A 20,675-nucleotide genomic window follows, 5' to 3' on the forward strand; every position below is an offset into this window, starting at 1 on the left:
CACATATATCAGCTTCGTTTGGGTGCAAAGGTGCGTCACATTTTGTTTTCGTCTTTAGCTTCTGCTTATTAGAGACAAAAGAAATTCTAAAAAGAGATAAACACGTGACAAAAACAAATATCCACTACAAAAGAAAGAAATAATATTTTATTTTTTACTTATCATTATAAATTGAAAATGATTAAATGATTGATAATTGCGCAAAAAGGAATGTTTATATTTTTATATAAGAAAAGTAATTTTAAAAACAATATGGAAACAACCTACAGATTGTTGTTGGTATGGATTTATTGCAAGTGCGTGTGTGAACGAGCGCGCATTAATTATTATCGTGATGTGACAAAAATGAAAATGGTCAAAAGGGTGAACCGGAAAATTAAAGAAACCTATATAAAAACAGTGTATTTCGGCTACTCTATGCGCTGTGTTTTGTTCCAAATGCAATGAAATTTACACTGATATCATCAGAGAGAGACCATAGCCCTGAAAGAGGATTGTAGACAAACCCGGCCATCTCTTGAACCTGATAAAGATGGGAATTACAATCGAAAATCAAATGAAGGAGAAACGAGACAGTCAACTCCGTGGAAAACAAGAATGAGAAAGCTAGCAACTTTTATCTTATACTTACATGAACGGAAGCACGCTCAAGGATTAGGACCAGTTCCTCTGGCGTCAGAAAACTCGACCATTCATGTGTACCTCTCGGAAGCTATATGTTAACAAAATTTAAACACTTTAATACCAAACATCGATGAAAAAAGAGGGACTACTTTTGAGGCATATTTTTTTTATACTTTACCCCCATAGATTTTGCTGGTAAAGGAGAAGGTTTTCAAGAAAATAAATGTATTTTTCAAATTTCAGAAGCAGATGACGCACATCTGTAGGCATTGTCAGAAATTTTGTTACCGACACACACTGGACACAGAACAAATCTGACTCAAGTAAGGCACCTTTACTGATGCCTCTATCTAGTCCACGGTTTACCAGCATATAAACACTTCGAAAACAATGAGCGGTTGTATAGCATACATACCCAATGTAAGACGTATTCTGCAATGACAATGGCAGTTGCATAAGCTCTCATTGAACGATTAATTGTTGAGATTAGATTAGCTCCGCCAACAGCTGTCAATGCTGACAAGGATTTGCAAAACTCAGCAGGATCTGCCACATGCTCAATTACCTAGGTAGGATATGCAAGACAATCAGATTAGTCCACTTTCTTCTGAACACAATATTAAGGAAAACGAAACATGATTACACCAAAACATGATTAAACCAAAAAATAACTGAGTCCAATCAAAGTGTCCACTCATTTAAAGCAGACTTGAACAATATTAGTAAATTGCATTGGAAGCCATATTAATGGTTGCCCTTATTTTCCACAAGTTGCACCATTGTTAACTGCATTTGCATGAATAAGCTAACACACCTCCAAAGCAATTACAGCATCAAATTCTCTCCTCTCTTCCACCAATTTTTCTGTATGACAATAATGATGGCATCAGCTTTTGACAAATGGTTTACAAATTCAAAAGAAAAGGTTTCCTGAATGAATGATAGAAAAAAAATAAAGATATAAAAATCATTCATGAAGCACAAACGGATGGAAATGATGAAAACACAAAATCTAACGTATTAACATGGAGTGATGTATAACAATACAAGTAAACAGTAATGTAAAAATGAAACAGTTATACTTATGTGAAATTCAATATGTGAAAGCAATAAATCACGCCAGAGCAAAAAGAAATACAGATTACACACGCTTTAATCGCTTCCATTTATCTGCTTGCTCCATCAAACATTAAGAAAAAGAAAAATAGAAAGAAAAGAAATATATAATTGCTCATAGTGTTGCAGGAAAAATAACAAGGAACACATGGAAGAACCAACAGAAATTTTGTGTTCGTTATTTTTGGGTGAGCATAGATAGGGAAATAGGAAGAAAATAGAAAGATTTGCAGAATAGCTCGTAGAAATGAGTTACCGCCAAAGTAAAAAAATGCAAGATGCACGAAGAATTCAAAGATTATTAAAATTGAAAAGTAAAAATGACAGATGATCAACAATATAACCTTCGCACAAACAAATATGATGTGTACCAGCAGTTGTGCATTGATAATTAATTGATGAAGTAACTGAATCCCGGTCCTGCAAAGATGCAAACTCTTATAAATGAATAGCAAAAAAATTTCGAAGAACATATAAATGTGTGACGCTCCAAATCCTTTTGAAAAAATTGAAACCATTGAGAAGGACAGGTCCATAATAACTTTTCCCAATGCACATACAAAGAAACATAATCGCTCCTTGTATTAGTTGATCATGCCTACAACTGATCCCCCTCTTTTTTTATATGACTTTGCAAGTAACATACCGCATGAATGCGTGCAATCTTAATGTTCTTTTCTATAGCATCAATTCCTGTTACATCAGCACCCATGCGAGCCAAAGGCTGAACTTTAAAAGGATAAGTCATTAGATTACTGCAAAAAGGAAACTCTAGTACCCCAAGTGTATCTGAAAGGCATTAGGCAATCTCAAGGGATAGATATTACTTGCCCTTTCTGAGAGCCAAAAATTAAAGATGCATACCTCAGATAAAATACCCCCTCCACAACCAACATCCACGAATTTCAACCCCTCAAATGGTCTTGGGCAGTGTGGATCCTTTCTGAAACAAGTTGACACCAACTAGTTTTTATAAAAAAAAAAACAAGAGTGAAAAGAATATCAAGGTGGAACATCATTTCTTAGGTTCCTACAACAAGTAGACCTGATAAAAGCAACGCTGGTAGGATTAACAAAGATCAATAACTTCTTGCCTAGGAGTGAAATTAAGGATTAGCATTATTAAGGTAGTTTTTGCAAATACTAAAAAAAAATTGATCATGAACTTACAAATTTAGAGGTTATTTTAAGCATTTCCAAATGCCGCCTAAGAAACATAATAAGTCAAACTCGAGCAGAATTAAATTACCCAAAATGTCGGCATAATGTAGACCTGATAAAAGCAAGTCTGGTAGGATTCATCACATGTAATGGCTTAAATGGCCCTTCCGAATCCCACCTTCAATTCATTCAACAAAAATTATAAAACAAATAAACTTCAACAATAACTGGAAAAAAAGGAAATCTCCGAAAATTTTGAAAATAATACCATGTCTCAGCAATGGCGGAGAACTTCTTGAGCTCATCTTGATTCAACGAGCTCTTTAACTGAAAACCGGGAGCTGGTGGACTGTTGACAGAATCTGAATAATGCCTTTCAAGATTCAAGCACCGATATTGGGATCGACAAAACTTATTGTGGAACCTTGGAGAGGACCTTGTTAGGGTTTGGAGTCGTTTTAACAGAATCTTTGAAGCCATTGCACTAAGCCGATTACAGAAGCGCCACTGCTTAACCTGGCGACGTTACTGTGCCTGTTCTAATGTAAAACAAAACAATGGGCTTCATCAAAAACCGAAAAAAACGAACCAAATTAAAATCGGTTATTTCGGTCGGAACAACACTAACCGAATGTTCAGGTGAAAAAATATAAAAAATTAAAAGTAATAGAGAGATTCATGTGCTGTCACCCAAACCCAACGAAATTTGCTGATAAATACAATGAATGTAGCTTAATAAATTCTTCATTTGCAATGCGAATGACGCTAAAAATATCTGCAAATACATGACATTAGATGCCAAAATACGGCCTTAGTTCCAGCAAAGGCTAGTATACAATTAAAATAACAAAATTAGTTTAATATGTTAATAATTATTCATTTATCCAATAAGCAAATGATTAAGTGAAATTGATAGGCCACCCAGGAAATCCACAACAAACAATGGCATTTCTACAATGATTACACAATACTTACAGCAAAAATACAGAAATGGTTGTTTGGCTATAGAAATATAGAATCAAAACGAGCAGAGAAGGAAGAACATGAACAGTACCAACTTGATATCCAGTGTGCTAATAATGAAAGAGATGCCATTTTGTGCCATTTCTGATTTTCTCACAGTGGATTTTGGATGAAGATGACCAGCATACAAACTGTTGATTTAGCTTAGGGTAAGATATATTTGAAGTGCTAGAGATTCAAGTGATTTAGAGTGAGGCTTTTCTTATTTTTTCAAAATAAACTTGGGCCAATCAAAACAAAGCCCAATGGACAAAACTGCTATGGCCCTAAACTAAACAATATAAAATTGAAATTGCATTTAAAAAGTAAATCTATTAATTCTGTCTAACCGAATTTTCAAAACAATAATCAAGAAACGAAACCGATTTAACCGATTTTTTTTAAAAATAAAAATCAAATTTCTGAATTAAGTCAATTCGATCCGTTATTTCGGACTTAAAAATAATATAATTTTGTTTGAATGACGATTTTCTACCTCATTTACATATTTTACTTTATCTTTTTTAAATTAATGTAGATGTGATTATTTTTCAAGAATGAGGAACATAATAACGGCAGATTTCGTATTTTTTTATTTAAAAAATTTAATATTGAGAGTTGCAACAAAAGTCAAAATGGGTAAGATAATCTTTGGGGTTTTGATTAAATTTACCACATGAAAATAGATATAATCCAAAGGTTGTGATTGAGGGGATTGGGGTGACAAGTGATTGAGTGAACATTACTCTTACTCTGATTGGTTAAAAACTTCTGAAGTAAAATACAAAGACTTTTGTTCCAGTGAACTTTATTCTTTTCAGCATGTGCTTTACTCTTACATAAATTCTTTGCATGAATGAACAGATATATCCCAAATTACAGACTCTGTTCATAAATTCATAATAAAAGCAAATGTATTTGTTTTTACCCTATCTTTTTTTTCTTTTTTTGCAATTCAAAATGTTAACCAAAAAAGACATTCACTAAATAAAATTTTCAATTTATAAAACAATATTTTGTGTGTGCATCACGTTTTAACTACTGTTTTCATTGATATTTTTATATGTATCTTTTGACCATTACGTCTTGGTACCTAGCTTAAGTATGGGAATCTTATTTGTAGGCCATTGGTTTATTCTTATAATACATGTAAAGTAATGAAACTCAATAATACCAGATAATATCCTATTATTATGATTTTTGTTGATTTTTAGTTTTATTTTGTTGGAGTGTTGACAGTGATATTGAAAAAAAATGATGATGTTTAGCACTCCAACAAAATATGATTAAAAACCAACAAACACACAAAGTTACGTGATTAAAACCTAATTTTGACAACTTAGAGGAAGACAACATAATTTATATGACCAAAATGTCTATTTAACATAATTAATATTACCCCAAAGGTAAGAGAATATATGAGTGTGTGCGCCGAACTCCACCACAAAAGCTAGTTCAAATGAGAAGATTGTCTAATTTTATACATACAACTCTCAATGACTTAATATAGTCGTTATGTGACATCTAGCATACTCGTTCACGCCTAAGAATGAACAACTGAAACTTGAAGTTTACAAGACGTTATCGGATGAACGGCTCATAGCACTACAAAAAAAAAGGGGACTAGCGACGGTTTGCAAAGGGGACTACCGTCGCTAAAACGGTGAGGCGACGATTCTAGCGACGGTTTGGCGGTCCGTAACCGGAGGTCGCGTCGCCTTCGTATAGCGACGGTTTCTCAATAACTGTTACAACTAGCGACAGTTTTATTGATTTAGCGACGGTTTAGATAAACAGACCATCGATATTTAGCGACGGTTACATACAAACCATCGTTACTTTAAGCGACGGTTATATACAAACCGTCGCTATATTAAACCATCGCTATATTTAGCGACGTTTATTTATAAAACCGTCGCTTTATGAACCGACGGTCTTTCAAAAAACCGTAGCTTAATGAAGCGAGGGTTTTTAATCTATCTAGTAAAAAACAACTCAAGCATGATTTACAAAAATAATAATCTATTACGCTAAGTGGGGTGTATTCAATTCAGAGTTTTGATGACTTTTAATTGATTTTTTTAAATGATAGACTTTTATGGATTTGATAAATTTTTATTGACTTTTATGGAATCTCACAGATTTATAAACAGATTTATGTGGATTTATGTAGACTTTTTGCAAGATTTTTATAGACTTTTGTAGATTTTTTTTTATAGAATTTTATAAATTTTGTACTTAACTATAACATGTGATTTTTTATTAATTTCTTTGAACCAATAATTAATTGACATATATAACATATTCAATTTGTTATGAGAGAAGATATGAAGATATATGATGTGAAGCGACATAGAGAGAGTTAGAAGTTTTAAAAATCCATTCAAATCTTTGGGATGAACCAAATACAATTTTTTACAATTTGTAGTTATACCTTAGGTTTTAATGTTTGTATGTCAATGAATTCCATGGAGTTATTAAAAGTCCATGGAAAATTTGAATACCTGTAGACTTTTATAGAGTTTATAAAAGTAAATTTTGAATATCACTTGACTTTTTAAAACTCCATGAAAGTCTATTTTGAATACCACAAGACTTCTATAGAGTATGCAAAAGTCTTGATTGAATACCTCTATATTTTTAAAATCTACAAAAGTCAGTAAAAGTCAATAAATTTCCCACGTTGAATACACCCCCTAAAATTCATAAATAAAATACTATGCTAATATTCATAAATAAACTACTGTACAAAAATTAAATATTAAATTTTCTATAAAAAAAACGCTTTAAAAACCTGAGTGCGCGAAGTTATGCAGATCCACGTAACATTGGAAGATCACACCGACGAGCAAATCTACGAAATTAATACAAAAAAATGTTAGTACAAAATAAAAAAACGGAAACTGTGAAAAAAATGATAGAGTTTCGCTACTACCAGAGAAGAATGGCGAAAATCGCGTAAAGAAAATGTTCGACTACTCGGTATACATAGAATCGTAGCGACGGTTTTGGCACATACTGTCTCCAGTAGCGACGGTGTTAGCAAGAACCGTCGCCACCAGCGACAGTTTTGATTATACCGTCGCAAATAGCGACTGTATTTGGTGGCCTGTCGCCGATCTCAACGGCGACGGTTTAAAATTACCGTCGCTATTAGCGACGGTAAGATAAACAGTCGCGAGTAGCGACGGTTAACGAGAAATTTCCCTTAATTTTAAGCGACGGTTTATGCTATAACCGTCGCTAATCCAACCGTTTTTATGTCCACAATAATTTATTATTTTAGGCTACATTTAGGACAGCTGGTACAAACGTTTAATATATCAATACAAAACTTTTTTACAATAATAGCACAATAAGAAATACACACTAAAAATTATAACATTTCAAAGCTAATACCATGAAAAGTGACGCGGGTGAGCGAAATCATTGTTATATTTTTCGTCAATATCTCGTAGATTAAATTGATTTTGAATATTTGGATATCGACGTGATTGTCCATAGGTATATTGATTAGATGGAGATGATGAAAAATCATTAGAATGGGATGACTGATTTTGTAATAGTGTTTCGTCACGACGATTATAGTATCCGAATCCACAATACACACAGTAGAATTTGTTCGAACAGTCGTAAAATTAGCAACGGTTTTTGATAAACCGTCGCTACCTTTACTAGGCGACAATTTTATGAAAATCCGTCGCTATATGAAAAACCGCTGCTATTATAGCGACGGTTTATTCTAAACTCGTCGTTAATCTAACCGTTTTTTGTAGTGTAGAGTAGTCCAACACATAACGGTGAGATTGAATTCAGATACCTTGTTAAGATTATTTGTTTTGACCTAACTACAATCCAAAAACTAACTACATCAAAACAAGACATGTATAAATCAAAACCCAAGTTCACATAACCACAATAAACACTTTCACAATATTACCGTGTATATTTATTGATACGATCCGGATGAAATGGAAGAGCAGGGTCGGGTGCTCCACCGGATCAAATCAAAAATTTATAGTGTTGTTTAGGAAGTTGAACAAGGTAAATGGCTTCCACTGTGACCTGCAAACAATAAGAGGAACTCGTGAATGGGCGCCGGAGGGGTGTCCGGCGTGACCACTCCGATGCTTAAGTCAGCAGGGTTGTCAAGGAAGAAAACTTGAGTAAAAATGTATGAATGCTTGCGAATGAAGAGATTCTCGACCTCTGTAAATGACAATTATACCTGTTATTTATAGGAGGGGAAGCTAGGGTTACCTTGATGCGCGTGCTCACCTACTACTCGTACCCTCGGACGTTGACGGCCTGTCGGGTCCCTTTCTTCCCGATAGCTTGGTGGGTACTCCAAGGATAAGGGACGTTGACTGCATGTCCAGTCCCTTTCTTCTCAATATTTTCGGGGATACGTTCAGGCTAAAGACGTTGACTTCCCGCCCAGTCGCTTTCTTCCCTATAATCTATGAGATCCTCTAAGTAAGTTACTCGGGTATTGAGCCCTTGGCTTTAGCAGGAAAGCCCGGTCCCTAGCTGCCCGGGAGGTAAGTAAATACCCGGCTATACATGAAGTGCCCAGTCGGGCAGGTAATAATCGTCCTCTTGGTTTCTATACGGGCTATCCAATGAAACTTCCCGGGTCATCCATGACCCGGGCCCTTATAGGGGTATCATTTATTATATGTGTATCATCTTTATTTATTGTGGAATATATGCAAACTCTTTAACTATAACGCTGCCCGTGAATTTTTCAAACAATTTTAAGTTAATTACTCAAGTAAGGAGGAGTAACATAAATTCCTCTACACAAACGGGCTGTAAACCAATAGTTTTACAATTGGTGGTCATTTTGCAAAAGGCTTGCATATGACAGTAAAAGGAACCTCCGCATGTTTGAAAAAGACAGACCACTAATCAGAACTGAGCCAAATTCTTGTATTAATAGCTTGGATTAATCAAAGGAAAACTGAGGGGCAAACCTGCGAGAGAAGGTACAACGTTTGTACCACAAAAAACAGGTGAAAAAAGGTAGAAGTAATAAAATTGAAATGTGGGATCCATTTCCTGCCTGAACTTTGTCCTTGTTTTTCAGTGGTCTTGTTATGTCATATCCACCATTTCTTGACATTTATGACTAAAAATCCCCGTTTATTATATATTTTCCATTGATAAACCAAGAATTTGTCATTTTTGTTTGACTGATTTTTTATATTGCAGGTCAGATAGTGGCCTGAAAATTCTCATGTTATAGCAAAGCCTTTTCCAGTTGATCTTATTTTGCAACTATTCCCTTGTAAGAGTAAGTTAAGGGTGGTTTCATTTCTTTCTATCATTAAATATTTTAGAACCAAGGCAACTCAATTTACAACTACTACTAGGAGTGATATCTTTCGAATTGCCCATGAACAGAATCAAATGCCACATAATTTCACATTGACTGCACAACAAATCAAGACACGGGGAGCTCTCATTAATGCACTTATTAAGAACAAACGATAGATGAAAAGATTTCCAGAGAATCGAATCGGTTAAAAGACCATTTAAATTGGGTTGTCTTTGTAACTTGAAAAGTGGTTTCTATATGTTAGAGCTCGAGTGTAAAATGTGATCAGAATATTTTTCTTGATTTGGTTTCTGCCCGAGTATTTATGAGTCTATGACATACCAATATCAAATGCTGAAGTCAGTATCATCAGAAAACTTAAGACTAATGAAAATAGCAACATTTGATCAGCCAGAAACTGTAGCAAACCATTAAGCAGAAAACATTAGTTCATTCAATGCAAGTAAAATCAAAGCAACATTGAACCAAAATGATGTGATATGATCCCTTGGAGCTTCAGATTTCTTCGGTGGATGGATTGATGATCCAGATTTATTATTCCCACAAACATCAACTCCAATATGAACATCATCGGCTGCTGCAGATGGACTCAAACACAGCCCCGAATTGCCACTGAGGTCCAAATTTTTTCCAAGCCTTTTCAAGAAACTTGAGTTAAAAGGCACAACTCCGTTCAGAAAATTTCTGCTCAAATTCAAGTGATATATATGTGAAAGATTGCCGAAACCCGCTGGAATTTCACCTGATAACAGGTTGTTCTGCAATGAAAGTGTGCTTAGATTTGTTAGTTCTGAATACCTCTCTGGTATTGTTCCCGAGTACCCACAGTTTCCAAGTCTAAGTTCTTGAAGTTTCTTAAGGTGACTGAATTCCAATGGCAGAGATATAAACATTGGATTATCTTCCATTAATAAATACTGCAAACTCTGCAACCCTTTCAATCCGTCTGGGAGTCCCCCGCTCAATTTGTTGTTGCTCAAATCCAAGAAAACCAAAGAATGCAGCTGTTGAAAACTTTCTGGAATGCTCCCAGTTAAAGAATTGTAGCTTAAATCAAGCTTTTGAAGTTCATTGAGCTGTCCTATTTTAGAGGGGATTGGTCCCATGAACTTGTTATAGCTTAAATCAAGGCCCACAATGTTTCTAAAATTGCCTATTTCAAAAGGGATTGCTCCAGTGATGAAGTTGTAGCTTAAATCCAAGTGTAAAAGTGAAGTCAAACTGAAAATTTCGACTGGAATTGGCCCTGTGAGCCTGTTTTGTGGCAATGTGAGGATTTGGAGTGATTTCAAAGAGGAAAGTTGAGGTGGGATTGAGCCAACAAGTCTAGAATTTGATCTCAAACTCAGCTGTTGAATTGGAGAGTTGATGAACGATTCGTTTACTGAGACCGAAATAATTGTTGGGATGTGAGTGAGACACTGGAAAATGAAAACGGATTCAAGATATGGGAGATGAAAGATTTCTGAAGGAAATCTGGCTGTTTTCTTGCATGTTGGATTTGGTGGGGTGCCAAAATCAAGTCTAATTACATGGAAAAGATTGTCATCTCCTGTAATTTTGCACTCGATTCCGGGCCAGGATGAACCCGGTTGACAAGGCTCCGGGTATGAAACTTTCCAATTTTCATCAGACGACAGAGTTTCCATAACCTTGAACAAGGTTTCAAGTTCAAGTGGATCCATATTATGAGGGGGATTCTTGTTTGACTGGCTGTTTCTGTCCACTTGAATAGTGGAGAAGACAGGAGATAATAAAAGAAAAGGTAGTGTTAGCAGAAGAGTCTGAAGGGAACATGAACGTGAAAATGAACAGAACATCTTCGTTATTCTGAGTTGAATTGTGTAAAAATTGTTATTCGAGTAGAAGTAGTGGCTTCATCATATGGAAAGCGTTCATAGGATTCAAACGCTAGAAAAAGGGAGAGAAGTGAATGAAAATCGTGCACAGGTTTGATTGACGTGATGGGGGTGGGGTATGATTTTGGGTGTCAAGAATCTAATTTTATTATCATGAGAGGGAAATCATGCTGGGAGATGGCAATTCAAATCTTCCCATATTTTAGTCTCGGTTTTGTGATCAAGGATAAATTATTGACAAATGGGTGAGTAGAAAACTGGGAATTATGAATTTTCCAAGATTCAGTGCGAAATACATAAGAATTGCGTCAAAAACTGAGGCGTGCTTCAAAAAGGAGTACAAGTAAACAGTGCTCCAACGTTGATTTTTCGTGGGCCAGTTTACAGTTCATGTCTTTGGGGTTAAAGATGTGTCATGCTCGAATTGAATGTCCCTATCTTTTCATAATCGTACATTAGAAAACTGTTGAATTTGAATCAACTTGCTCGAACGTAAAGATTTTCCATCTTTCTTGCTCGAATGTGAATATCTTAGATATTTATGAATTTTAAAAAATAAAATAAAATAACCGAAGCTTAATTACTTGCTGCTTTATACGTAAGACAAAATTGATTATTGATATCCACAGCAAATTAAAATCACAATGAGCATGAATAAAAAAGAACATGAATACAAGTTATGGCGACCGCTGTGCGTAGCCTGCTTAGCTTATGACTTTCAAATCCACAATGGGGCAAGTCAGAAAAGGGCCGCCTGTATGGGAAAATACACATGTTTTCCTTGACGTGAACGAATTCTTTCAGCCTTCTGCTGCAATTTTGCACTTGTTTGGCAACAAGCGAGCAGAATAGGATATAAAAAGCAGTGCAAGTTAGGGATCATGGTTTATGAGAACATTCGCAGGAAATTGTTTGCATATGCCATTGGCTTGACGTCTGGGTGTGGCTGCAATCGATCAAAAGATTTCAATGGAGGTTATTTTCGCCGAGACTAGTGAAATAAAATTTCATTTTCTAATTTTGTGGTATGTGGTTGGGGACATTGTGCAGGAGGGAAGCTACTAACCACAGCTGAAAAGGAGACTATATTTGGTTTCAGATCAGGAGCTTCAAAACGAATGAAGGCGCCCTTGTTTCCCATCTGAAACAAGCAGATAAAACATTAACCAGAATTTGGCTATCAGATAAAGTCAGAATTCGGAAAACAGACTATCCAAATATGCAAAAGCAAGATAGAATTATACAAACAAGTTTGGCGTCCGCGTAACATGTTTGCGGAATGGCATAGTTGCATAAAAATGCTTAAGACAATCATAAGGTGTAAGATGAATTGAGACAAGATTACCTGATCACAGTAATTTGGAGCTGAGAACACGGTGATAAGTTTACCATCATGCTCGATCTCATAACCTTCATCCTTAACTTCATGCGACCGCACTACTAAATCTGTAAAGCATTAGGTTGAGGTGAAGATGTTTAGTCTGTCGACATATAAAGTGCATAGATAATGCCGTGAACTTGAATAAAATCCATGGAAAACAACCTAGGTTATTGTCCTGCAAAAATCTTTTTGTAACATCGGGCCCAAATGAAAGTCCAACTCCACGCTTGCTGGGTCCCCTCCCGAGTTGAGGTTGTGGATCACTCCATAACAATTCACACATCAACCCTGAATAACGTAGAAAAAAATGCATGATGTTTGCCATAACACAGCAGATAACGCATCATCAACATGCTACAGTGATTACTAATTGTTTAAGAAACTCAGCTTATGATATATCAACCTAACTGCAGAAGCAATCATCTTTAGGAAGAGTAACAAGTTATACCTTCAACTAAGCGGAAAAGCATAAGAACTATGATGATAGAAGCAAACCCATATATCATTTACAAAATCATAAAAGGCATTCAATTCTTATCTAAAATTTAGATGGCAAAGCAGTGACAATGAAATAGTTCCTTCAGATGTCATCAACACTAAAACCTTACTATAGATGCCCTTCCCTATGCATATACAACTGGGGAATTAAATGCAGTGTTACTGCAACTTCATAACCTAGGATCTACTTGACAAGAAAGGAAGGGCAGGTACAATCAGGCTTCAACTACCACAGCACAATGTAAAGGAAAAGAAACTTAGGTTGTAATACAAATTATTATACTAGAAATTGTGTCAAAAAAATATCAACTTTCATACAAGGGCCGGAAGTGGCCGTGGGTGAAACCACCTTTCTAGAGCCTTTAATTGGGTTAGCAGATAAACCCAAACTTCAAAATTCAGAAACTATATTTTTGGTTCCCTTAAAATGAAGGTTCAAAAAACCATCCATGAGATCTCTCTAAATAGAGATTTCATAAAGCAAAAGGTAGTTGCAATACCTCTAACTGAGTAAAGAATGTTCATACATACCCTCACAAATGAACAAAACTCTTCAATCAGCACAATTTCCTCACTCACTTGAGTAAATTTCCTTTATTCACTCCCAATCCTGATTTCGGTCCCCTCAAAATATGTGTCTAATATCCTAGGATCCTACTTGAAGTCTTTCTAAAGAAAAGAGAGAGGGATGGGGAACAGTCATCCAGAATTTTGGGAATACTAACTCAGAACAATAAGCCACTGTCAAAAGATATTTCAAGAGACATAAGCATATAACGAACACCTCCAAACCCATTAATAGGTAAAATTAATACTAGAGTTCATATAAGTAAGCTTCAGTCAAAGCGGTCAATTTTTTCAAGAGCGTCGATTAGAAGTGTCAAATGAAAGCATCAAATAATTATACCGCCACATTTTTTGCTTACCTTCTTCAGGAGGCTCACAAAATCGATCGATTGCTCCAATTTCAGAGAGCTTAACACCATCAACGCTGAAAAGTCCTCCGTGGACCACAAAAACTTTCTTATTTATGACATGAGCCAGAGGTAAACAACAAAACACTTCAGCAAATAGTTCCACAAACTTATCACTCAATTTTGACTTGACCTCGCCCTCAAAACCATATATTTTGTTCATGCTCTTGCTTTCATGGTTCCCTCGAGAAAGGTACATAGCTGAAACCATTGCGGAAAAAATACTATTAGATCCAATCCTACAAGCAGTAATTCTTTGAGAATAGATCAATTTTAAGAAAATAGATACCTGATGGCGACATGCATTTGAAGGCAAATAGTGTGAGTATCACTTCAACAGAAAATGAACCCCTATCTACAAAGTCTCCGTTGAACAGATACGGATTATCCTCTGATGGAAGCCCATTGAGCTCAAATATATTCATCAAATCGTAAAACTGCAATCACCAAATATGAGTCATCAATCAATAACAAACATATATATATATATACACACACAACTTTTAGAAAAGAAAAATATCAAACAAAACTTTTGTGTGGTTGTAGCACATCATAAACCAAAAGAGATGCCAGTCAGCAGAAATCCAAACCCCACAGCAACCAACAAAAACATAATTGATAACAAACACGAGAATATCTTAAACTGATTTCAAAACATTTTCAGAGTTAAGCCCATCATTGGAGGCTAGAGCACGAGTTAAAAGCATACTGCACACTATATATAACAGATCTTCACATGCAAAACACGCTTTTTGAATTACACCCTCCAAACATTAAAGAGAATTGGAAAGTTAATTAGTAATTACGTATCTCAATAAGCCCACTATACCCAGCAATGTGCTGCAAGCTTCTTAACATACTTTTGCATACAAATAGTTTTGACCAGAATATACCAAGAAAGGTTGTTACCGCCAAGTAAAAGAGTACAGGTCCTCAGGAAATAATGTTTACACATACCAATGAAACAATTCTCGTAAATGCATTTTAGAAAATTATCATGTTAACTGAGGCTCACGAAATAAGGTAAAAGCTGACAATAACAAGACTGTTCCAAGAAAATTAAAGACTGAAGAGGAATTACCTGGCCATGTACATCACCACATACAGTGAAATGTTTCCCATCAGGAACATTGATATCAACAAGAGATGGCAATGCCAGAAGCTTTTCTCTTAATTGTAGCACAATCTGGAAGGCATATCTGTAATATAATGGAAACTAAAATTCATGTCCAAAAACTAGCTTCTTCTATAAAATATCGTTTTACAAAGGTAGAAATAGACGACTTGACCTTCCAAAATATAGAGTTTTTTTTAAAATTTGTCACAACATATGACAGTCAAAGTAGTAAGTATAATAATGGTATACCTTTTGTGTAAGCACTTCTGGTTCTTGAAATCATCCATCATTTTCTTCACAAAGTCCAAAGTCACAACATCTCCTTCTATTCTAGCACCAGTATATTGAGGTTCCACGTCTAAGAACAGAAAACACAATCATTGTTAATTTTTCAGGTTTATAAATTTTTCAAGGAATATAGAGCATGAAGCAGAAAATATTCATAAGACATTCTAGCAAGTTGGCGTTCTTTGCGAATAATTCTATACAAATAACATCAAGAATTAAATGGGAATGTTAAGCCTGTTGGTAAGCATCTTAAAACCAGATCATAAATTTATGGATTCAAGTCACTTGAAGGGATTTAGGGAAAGGGAAAAAGGTAATATAAAAAATTTCCAAAATAGTACCAGGAAAAATTAATATAAGATTACTTATCAAACAATATTAATGTGAAAGGGGGGGGGTGGGGTGGGGGGATTAGTTAAAAAATAGACAGATTGGTAATTAAATGACAAAGAGTTATTAATTAATTCAAATTATCCAATTTCTGCCTAAAAAACTCTCATGTGTGGTAGAGTGGTTCCATTATCATGAATCTAAATGGCCATTCAGAATGAGGTAGGTTTCAATAACGCCTTTTCATTTCTAGAGCCGTGACCTGGATAATTAAATTGGGTTTCTTGAAGGATGAGATGGCAGAGCTAGTCAAATTGGTTGTGCATGCTGTGAACGTGTGCTTTCATCGAACGTAACATGACTGTTACTTTTGTTGTTCTCAAAAGTCAGTACAGAAATGAGAAAACAACATCCAGTTATGATTGAATACATCTTTATTGATATTTTCTTGAGAGAGTAAGATATAAACAAATCATGTGGAAGACAAATCATGTGGATGGTCCACAAGGTTCTTGGTCCAATTGTCCAATCCAGGAACAAATTCTATTTTCCAGCTATTTTCTTTGATTTCCAGCATCTAACCTAGTTTGATTTCAGAATAGTTCCAGATTCAACTTCGAACTACTTCATTAAGATTCAAAACCATCAGCAATTCCAAAGATTACAACGACCAGGGTCATCAGATCAGTTTGCAAGCCGTCACCCTACATTGTTCAAATGTCCAATATAACCCAGGCATCACCATCACCAAGTCTTTTCTCATAATTTATGCTTCTAAACCAAAATATCTGGCACTAACAAGTTGCCGCATTTTTTTCAGAACAAGGGGTCTGAAATAAAGTTTGTAAGACTCGTGTTTGGTTCCACTAAGATACTACTTTAGATTATGTTTGGTTCAATGAACCACCCAATCCACCCAATTCACTATACGACTAAGAAACTTAGCCAGGCAGACCCGAGACTGGAGAGGAACCACAAAGTAGTCCAGTCCACTAACAAAAAAATTTAAACTTTGCAAGAAAACGAGAGAAAAAGAAGCAGCATCAGTCATCAGATAATACATTCTATATCTAAAAATTACAAGAAATTATTTTTCAAACATTCCCTTCTGATTAGAACTTTGCAGCTGATAAACTGGTGAAAATTTGAAACCTTACTTGAGAACATACGATTATTCCAACTATTTGACCGCAATCTCTTCTCTTAATCAATCAGTAAAGTTAGACCAGACACCATTGAGAACAACTGATCCCTAATCTCCAACAACTAAAAGTTCCTTGTGTCAAGAAATGCAATGACAGCAATGTCAAAGAGATTATAATATCTAGCTGTGTTAAATTAATTTTCGAATGCAGACTGACCTAGAACTTATATTTATCCACAATTAAAAGGTTAGGTTTTCCAATTAAGAAGATCGTAAGTTTCTTTATATCTCATTAATTGATTTTATCTTAAAAGTTCTACCTAAGTCAAATGTTTGACCCTTGGTAAAGACACCTTTGTTGCCGCGACCATGCCAAAATGTTACCCAGACCACCAATATCATCACCACAGCTCTCGCTGCCACTGCTATGGCTGCTTTAGCCCCCATATATACCGCCATTACTGCTACTACAGCGACTGCCGCTGCTACAGAAGTAGCTTTCAGGTAAACAAAAGATGATCCTGGCCTATCCCCTATAATGATAAAATAGTAATATACTAGTGAGCGTAAAAGTTACGGACATCCACAATTACATACTCATTAACATGACTAAGTATAAGGTTTCCCTGAATTAATTATATTTGACACTTAATCACAAAATTACAATTTTCTTTTTTTAAAAAATACTTCTATTACGGTTTGATCCATTTGTTATTTTCTTTATACAACAAAATATTTTTAAAGTTTAGTGATTACCCTTCTATTTTATCAAAATGATCATAAATCGAGGAAAACAATTTGTGTGCCTTTGTCAGCATAAATTCATGATAACGGTCAATAGCCCATTACACTTTATCAAAATATGAATTTATATTTGAATCATTAAAAACTTTATTTCATTTTAGACTAAAACTTTTAGATTAAATTTTAATAATTCCCACTTTAGTCCATAATTAAAACTTATTTTTTGAAAAAATATTTCTGAAAAATGATAATTCTTAAAAAAGTAAAAAAAAGAAAAATATAATAAGCTTAATAATTAAAGGTTCAACTCCCACAAAATAATAAAATGTGAATCATACATATCCAAGGATGTCATGAGAACTGGAGAATATTTTGGTCATATTTATATAAGGTTTATTATTAAATGGGTGAAAAGGGTGGGGTTTATTGCTAATTTTTTTATAAAAAAATTTTTTTTTACCTAGAAACACCAAATACCACTTGATTTACACATTGCCATCAAGTAAAAAGAAATTCGTGAATAATTAGCTTCTAAGCAGCAGAAAAACTTCTCAAAAGGTAGATCTCAAAATAAATATTGCTTAATTGATAGATCTGAGATTTCGAAGCTGTAAGTGAAATGTTTCCATTGCCAATATCCCTCAAATAGAGAGGGTAAAAGACTAGGAATTACAAGTCTAACATTAAGCCTGTGTTTTGATGGGCTTCGGAAACAAGCTTTCTCATCTCTGAATTTGCAAGTTTAAAATATTCTCTACTTTCATAAATCATAATACATTGCAACAGTTTCTAAGAAAACTCGGATTAACCATTCTCATAATGCGCATATAAGAAATCACATCCGAACACCTTGCCAATTGCCACCACCTAAAACTTTAGACTCAAACCCCCGGCTAGTCAACTGTCCTAAGAGGAGTGTAACAACAATGAACAATGTTCGGGTACAGATGTTGGTAGTAGTCTAGTAGACCAGATAAGAGTGGAAACAAATAATCATACAAACAACGAAAGAGGCGACGAAGAATTTTAGGTGGCAGTGATGACATTATTGCATACCTATAGCATTATAATCAATAGAATCAGCTACAGAATGTCTTTCAGATTCAGGGACAGAAATTGCATCTTCAAATTTTAGCTTCATAACTGCTTTCTCACATTCCTTCAATTTCTTGGTAGCATCAGGGTCATTTGGACAAATCTTTTTCACCTATATTAGTATGACGTAAAGTTTCAACAAGCAAATCATAGCAATTAACATCTCATTATGTGCAAAAGTTGAAGGAATGAAAACTTAAAAAAAAATCGAGTATGTATGAGAAGCAGTATCAGAACCTAAGCGGCATCCTCTTTGCAGATTACCAACTCATACCCAGCGGGTTTCTCTCCTAAAGTAGGGCATATCATGTATTACACAGCAATGTCTCTGCTGCTCGCATAAAGCAAACAGCATACATTATATTTGATCGACCACTAAAGTATAGAGCCTCATCAGCATATTCTAAGATGCTACACCTGTCAAATTGAATTTGTATTGACACAAATTATGCGTTATATTTAGCTTATCCATCATGGTACCTTCCTCTATCCTTATGCAGCAAAAAACCAAACACTTTCCTTTCTCACTTTCCTTTGTTATAACTTATAACATGAATAACTTGTCCTCGATATGCAGGTTCAATCACGTATAATACTTTTGAATAGTTTCCATCAATGGTGCCCAATTGTTTAGCTAATTCAAGCGCAAGTATGCAACTCTGATCTTCTAAATCACACTTCCCTCTAATTCCATCCAAGGTAATATAAAAAAGTTTTTTTCTAAAAAAAAAACAGAACACCTCAACAAAAGCACACGTTTATAATCATTCGCAAGAAAACCTGGCGAAATGATATCTTCTCGCTAAACCTAAACAATATAACTTCAGGAAGTGCGGACAAAATGACAAACACAATAAACAGTCGCACTTGTTGAAAATCCTTGAGAGCTTCTTTAAACTTTCCCATCGCCAAATATGCTGCACCCCGTCTGTAATACCCCTGTATTAAAAAAGAATAATCGACAACTTTTACAAATATATTCTCAAAAAAAAAAAATACACGTATCGATTTCAAAGAAGAAAACCAAAAGAAACCGAAAACTCGCCTTGGAATATCTGGAGTCAATTTCAATAGCTTTCGTAGCGTCCAGTATGGCACTTCCATATTCTTCCAATTTGGTGTGCGCAAACGCACGATTAGCCCAGTATACCGCATTATCGGTATTAACTTCTATTGCTTGAGTATATAAATCAATAGCCTGAGAATACTTGCGCGCTGGAAAATAAAAACAAATAAAAACAGCTGTCACCGAATATCAACTGTAATAATAAAACTCACATCAAGTCACAAGTATTCTTAGATAAGATCCTAGAATATGGGTAGATGATTGGTCAGATTGACAGATTACCTTTGAACGCTTCGTTGGCTAGGGCTTTGAGTTCTTCTGCTCGCGAATCGTTGTTGGAATCTTCTGTCGCCATGCTAGGGGGCATGGTACGAGGTACAGTGCAATTATCCTCCTTTTTCTTTACTTTTTAATCAATCGTTTTTGTGGCAAGAATTGTTGTCTCTCTGTGATAGAGAGGGAAGAAGAAACGAAGAAAGAGGGCTTTAGGCTTGATAACCCCGCGACAATAATAATGCAAACCCTAGTTAGTGCCAAATTAGTCCCCCAAGTGAACGTGTCCAATATATATCCAGCCGACTCGGAATCTGCACCAACGGGTCTTTCATTTGTACTTTAATAATGATAACTTCCTATCCTCAAATATTTTGTTCGAGTCCGGATGGTTCGTTATTATCGAGTTTCGAAATCAAGAACTCGTCCTAAACGTAACATGTCGATATAAGAAAAATGAAAAATCGTTCGAAAACAAATTTTGACCAAGTAAGAAATTATAATTTATAATAATGATAACAAATCATAGCATAATAAAAACACAAATTGAAGCAACAAATTTCATCCCTAATCAAATTCGTCCTTCTAAACAATTTATGCAAATGTTTTCAAAACGTAATGGTAAATAAATAAATTCCTATATTATGTAGTTTTCATTTTTA

The 20,675-nt window shown here is 35.0% G+C and overlaps 3 protein-coding genes across 9 annotated transcripts; all 3 read right to left on the reverse strand.

Moving 5' to 3' along the window:
* Window positions 1-270: 270 nt before the first annotated feature.
* LOC140814432 (ubiquinone biosynthesis O-methyltransferase, mitochondrial) lies at window positions 271-6,833 on the reverse strand. Of its 6 annotated transcripts, none has more exons than XM_073173410.1 (10): window positions 6,698-6,833; window positions 3,170-3,435; window positions 2,990-3,079; window positions 2,605-2,683; window positions 2,387-2,464; window positions 2,112-2,160; window positions 1,439-1,488; window positions 1,040-1,189; window positions 632-712; window positions 271-523 (listed from the first exon to the last, which is right to left on the reverse strand). In XM_073173410.1, exons 2-10 carry the CDS (start codon window positions 3,379-3,381, stop codon window positions 416-418), a joined length of 897 nt encoding a protein of 298 aa, XP_073029511.1. In that variant the 5' UTR covers window positions 3,382-3,435; window positions 6,698-6,833; the 3' UTR covers window positions 271-415. The 6 variants fall into 6 exon arrangements, with proteins under 6 accessions (XP_073029511.1, XP_073029513.1, XP_073029512.1 ...); XM_073173412.1 differs by having other exon boundaries at window positions 3,170-3,440; window positions 6,698-6,810; XM_073173411.1 differs by lacking the exon at window positions 6,698-6,833 and adding an exon at window positions 3,956-4,264 and having other exon boundaries at window positions 3,170-3,440.
* A 1,846-nt stretch (window positions 6,834-8,679) lies between these two features.
* On the reverse strand, window positions 8,680-11,299 carry LOC140814609 (uncharacterized). The gene has a single exon (XM_073173644.1). It carries the CDS (start codon window positions 11,062-11,064, stop codon window positions 9,655-9,657), a length of 1,410 nt encoding a protein of 469 aa, XP_073029745.1. The 5' UTR covers window positions 11,065-11,299; the 3' UTR covers window positions 8,680-9,654.
* Window positions 11,300-11,702: 403 nt separating this feature from the next.
* LOC140813935 (serine/threonine-protein phosphatase 5-like) lies at window positions 11,703-20,351 on the reverse strand. Of its 2 annotated transcripts, XM_073172754.1 has the most exons (13): window positions 20,023-20,351; window positions 19,720-19,889; window positions 19,542-19,613; window positions 18,636-18,786; window positions 17,156-17,368; window positions 15,323-15,431; window positions 15,038-15,155; window positions 14,246-14,393; window positions 13,909-14,157; window positions 12,647-12,772; window positions 12,449-12,549; window positions 12,170-12,244; window positions 11,703-12,049 (listed from the first exon to the last, which is right to left on the reverse strand). In XM_073172754.1, exons 1-13 carry the CDS (start codon window positions 20,105-20,107, stop codon window positions 11,990-11,992), a joined length of 1,677 nt encoding a protein of 558 aa, XP_073028855.1. In that variant the 5' UTR covers window positions 20,108-20,351; the 3' UTR covers window positions 11,703-11,989. The 2 variants fall into 2 exon arrangements, with proteins under 2 accessions (XP_073028855.1, XP_073028856.1); XM_073172755.1 differs by lacking the exon at window positions 17,156-17,368 and having other exon boundaries at window positions 20,023-20,344.
* Window positions 20,352-20,675: the final 324 nt, after the last annotated feature.

This window comes from Primulina eburnea, chromosome 15, assembly GCF_022965805.1.
Source record: "Primulina eburnea isolate SZY01 chromosome 15, ASM2296580v1, whole genome shotgun sequence".
Lineage (NCBI taxonomy): Eukaryota > Viridiplantae > Streptophyta > Magnoliopsida > Lamiales > Gesneriaceae > Primulina > Primulina eburnea.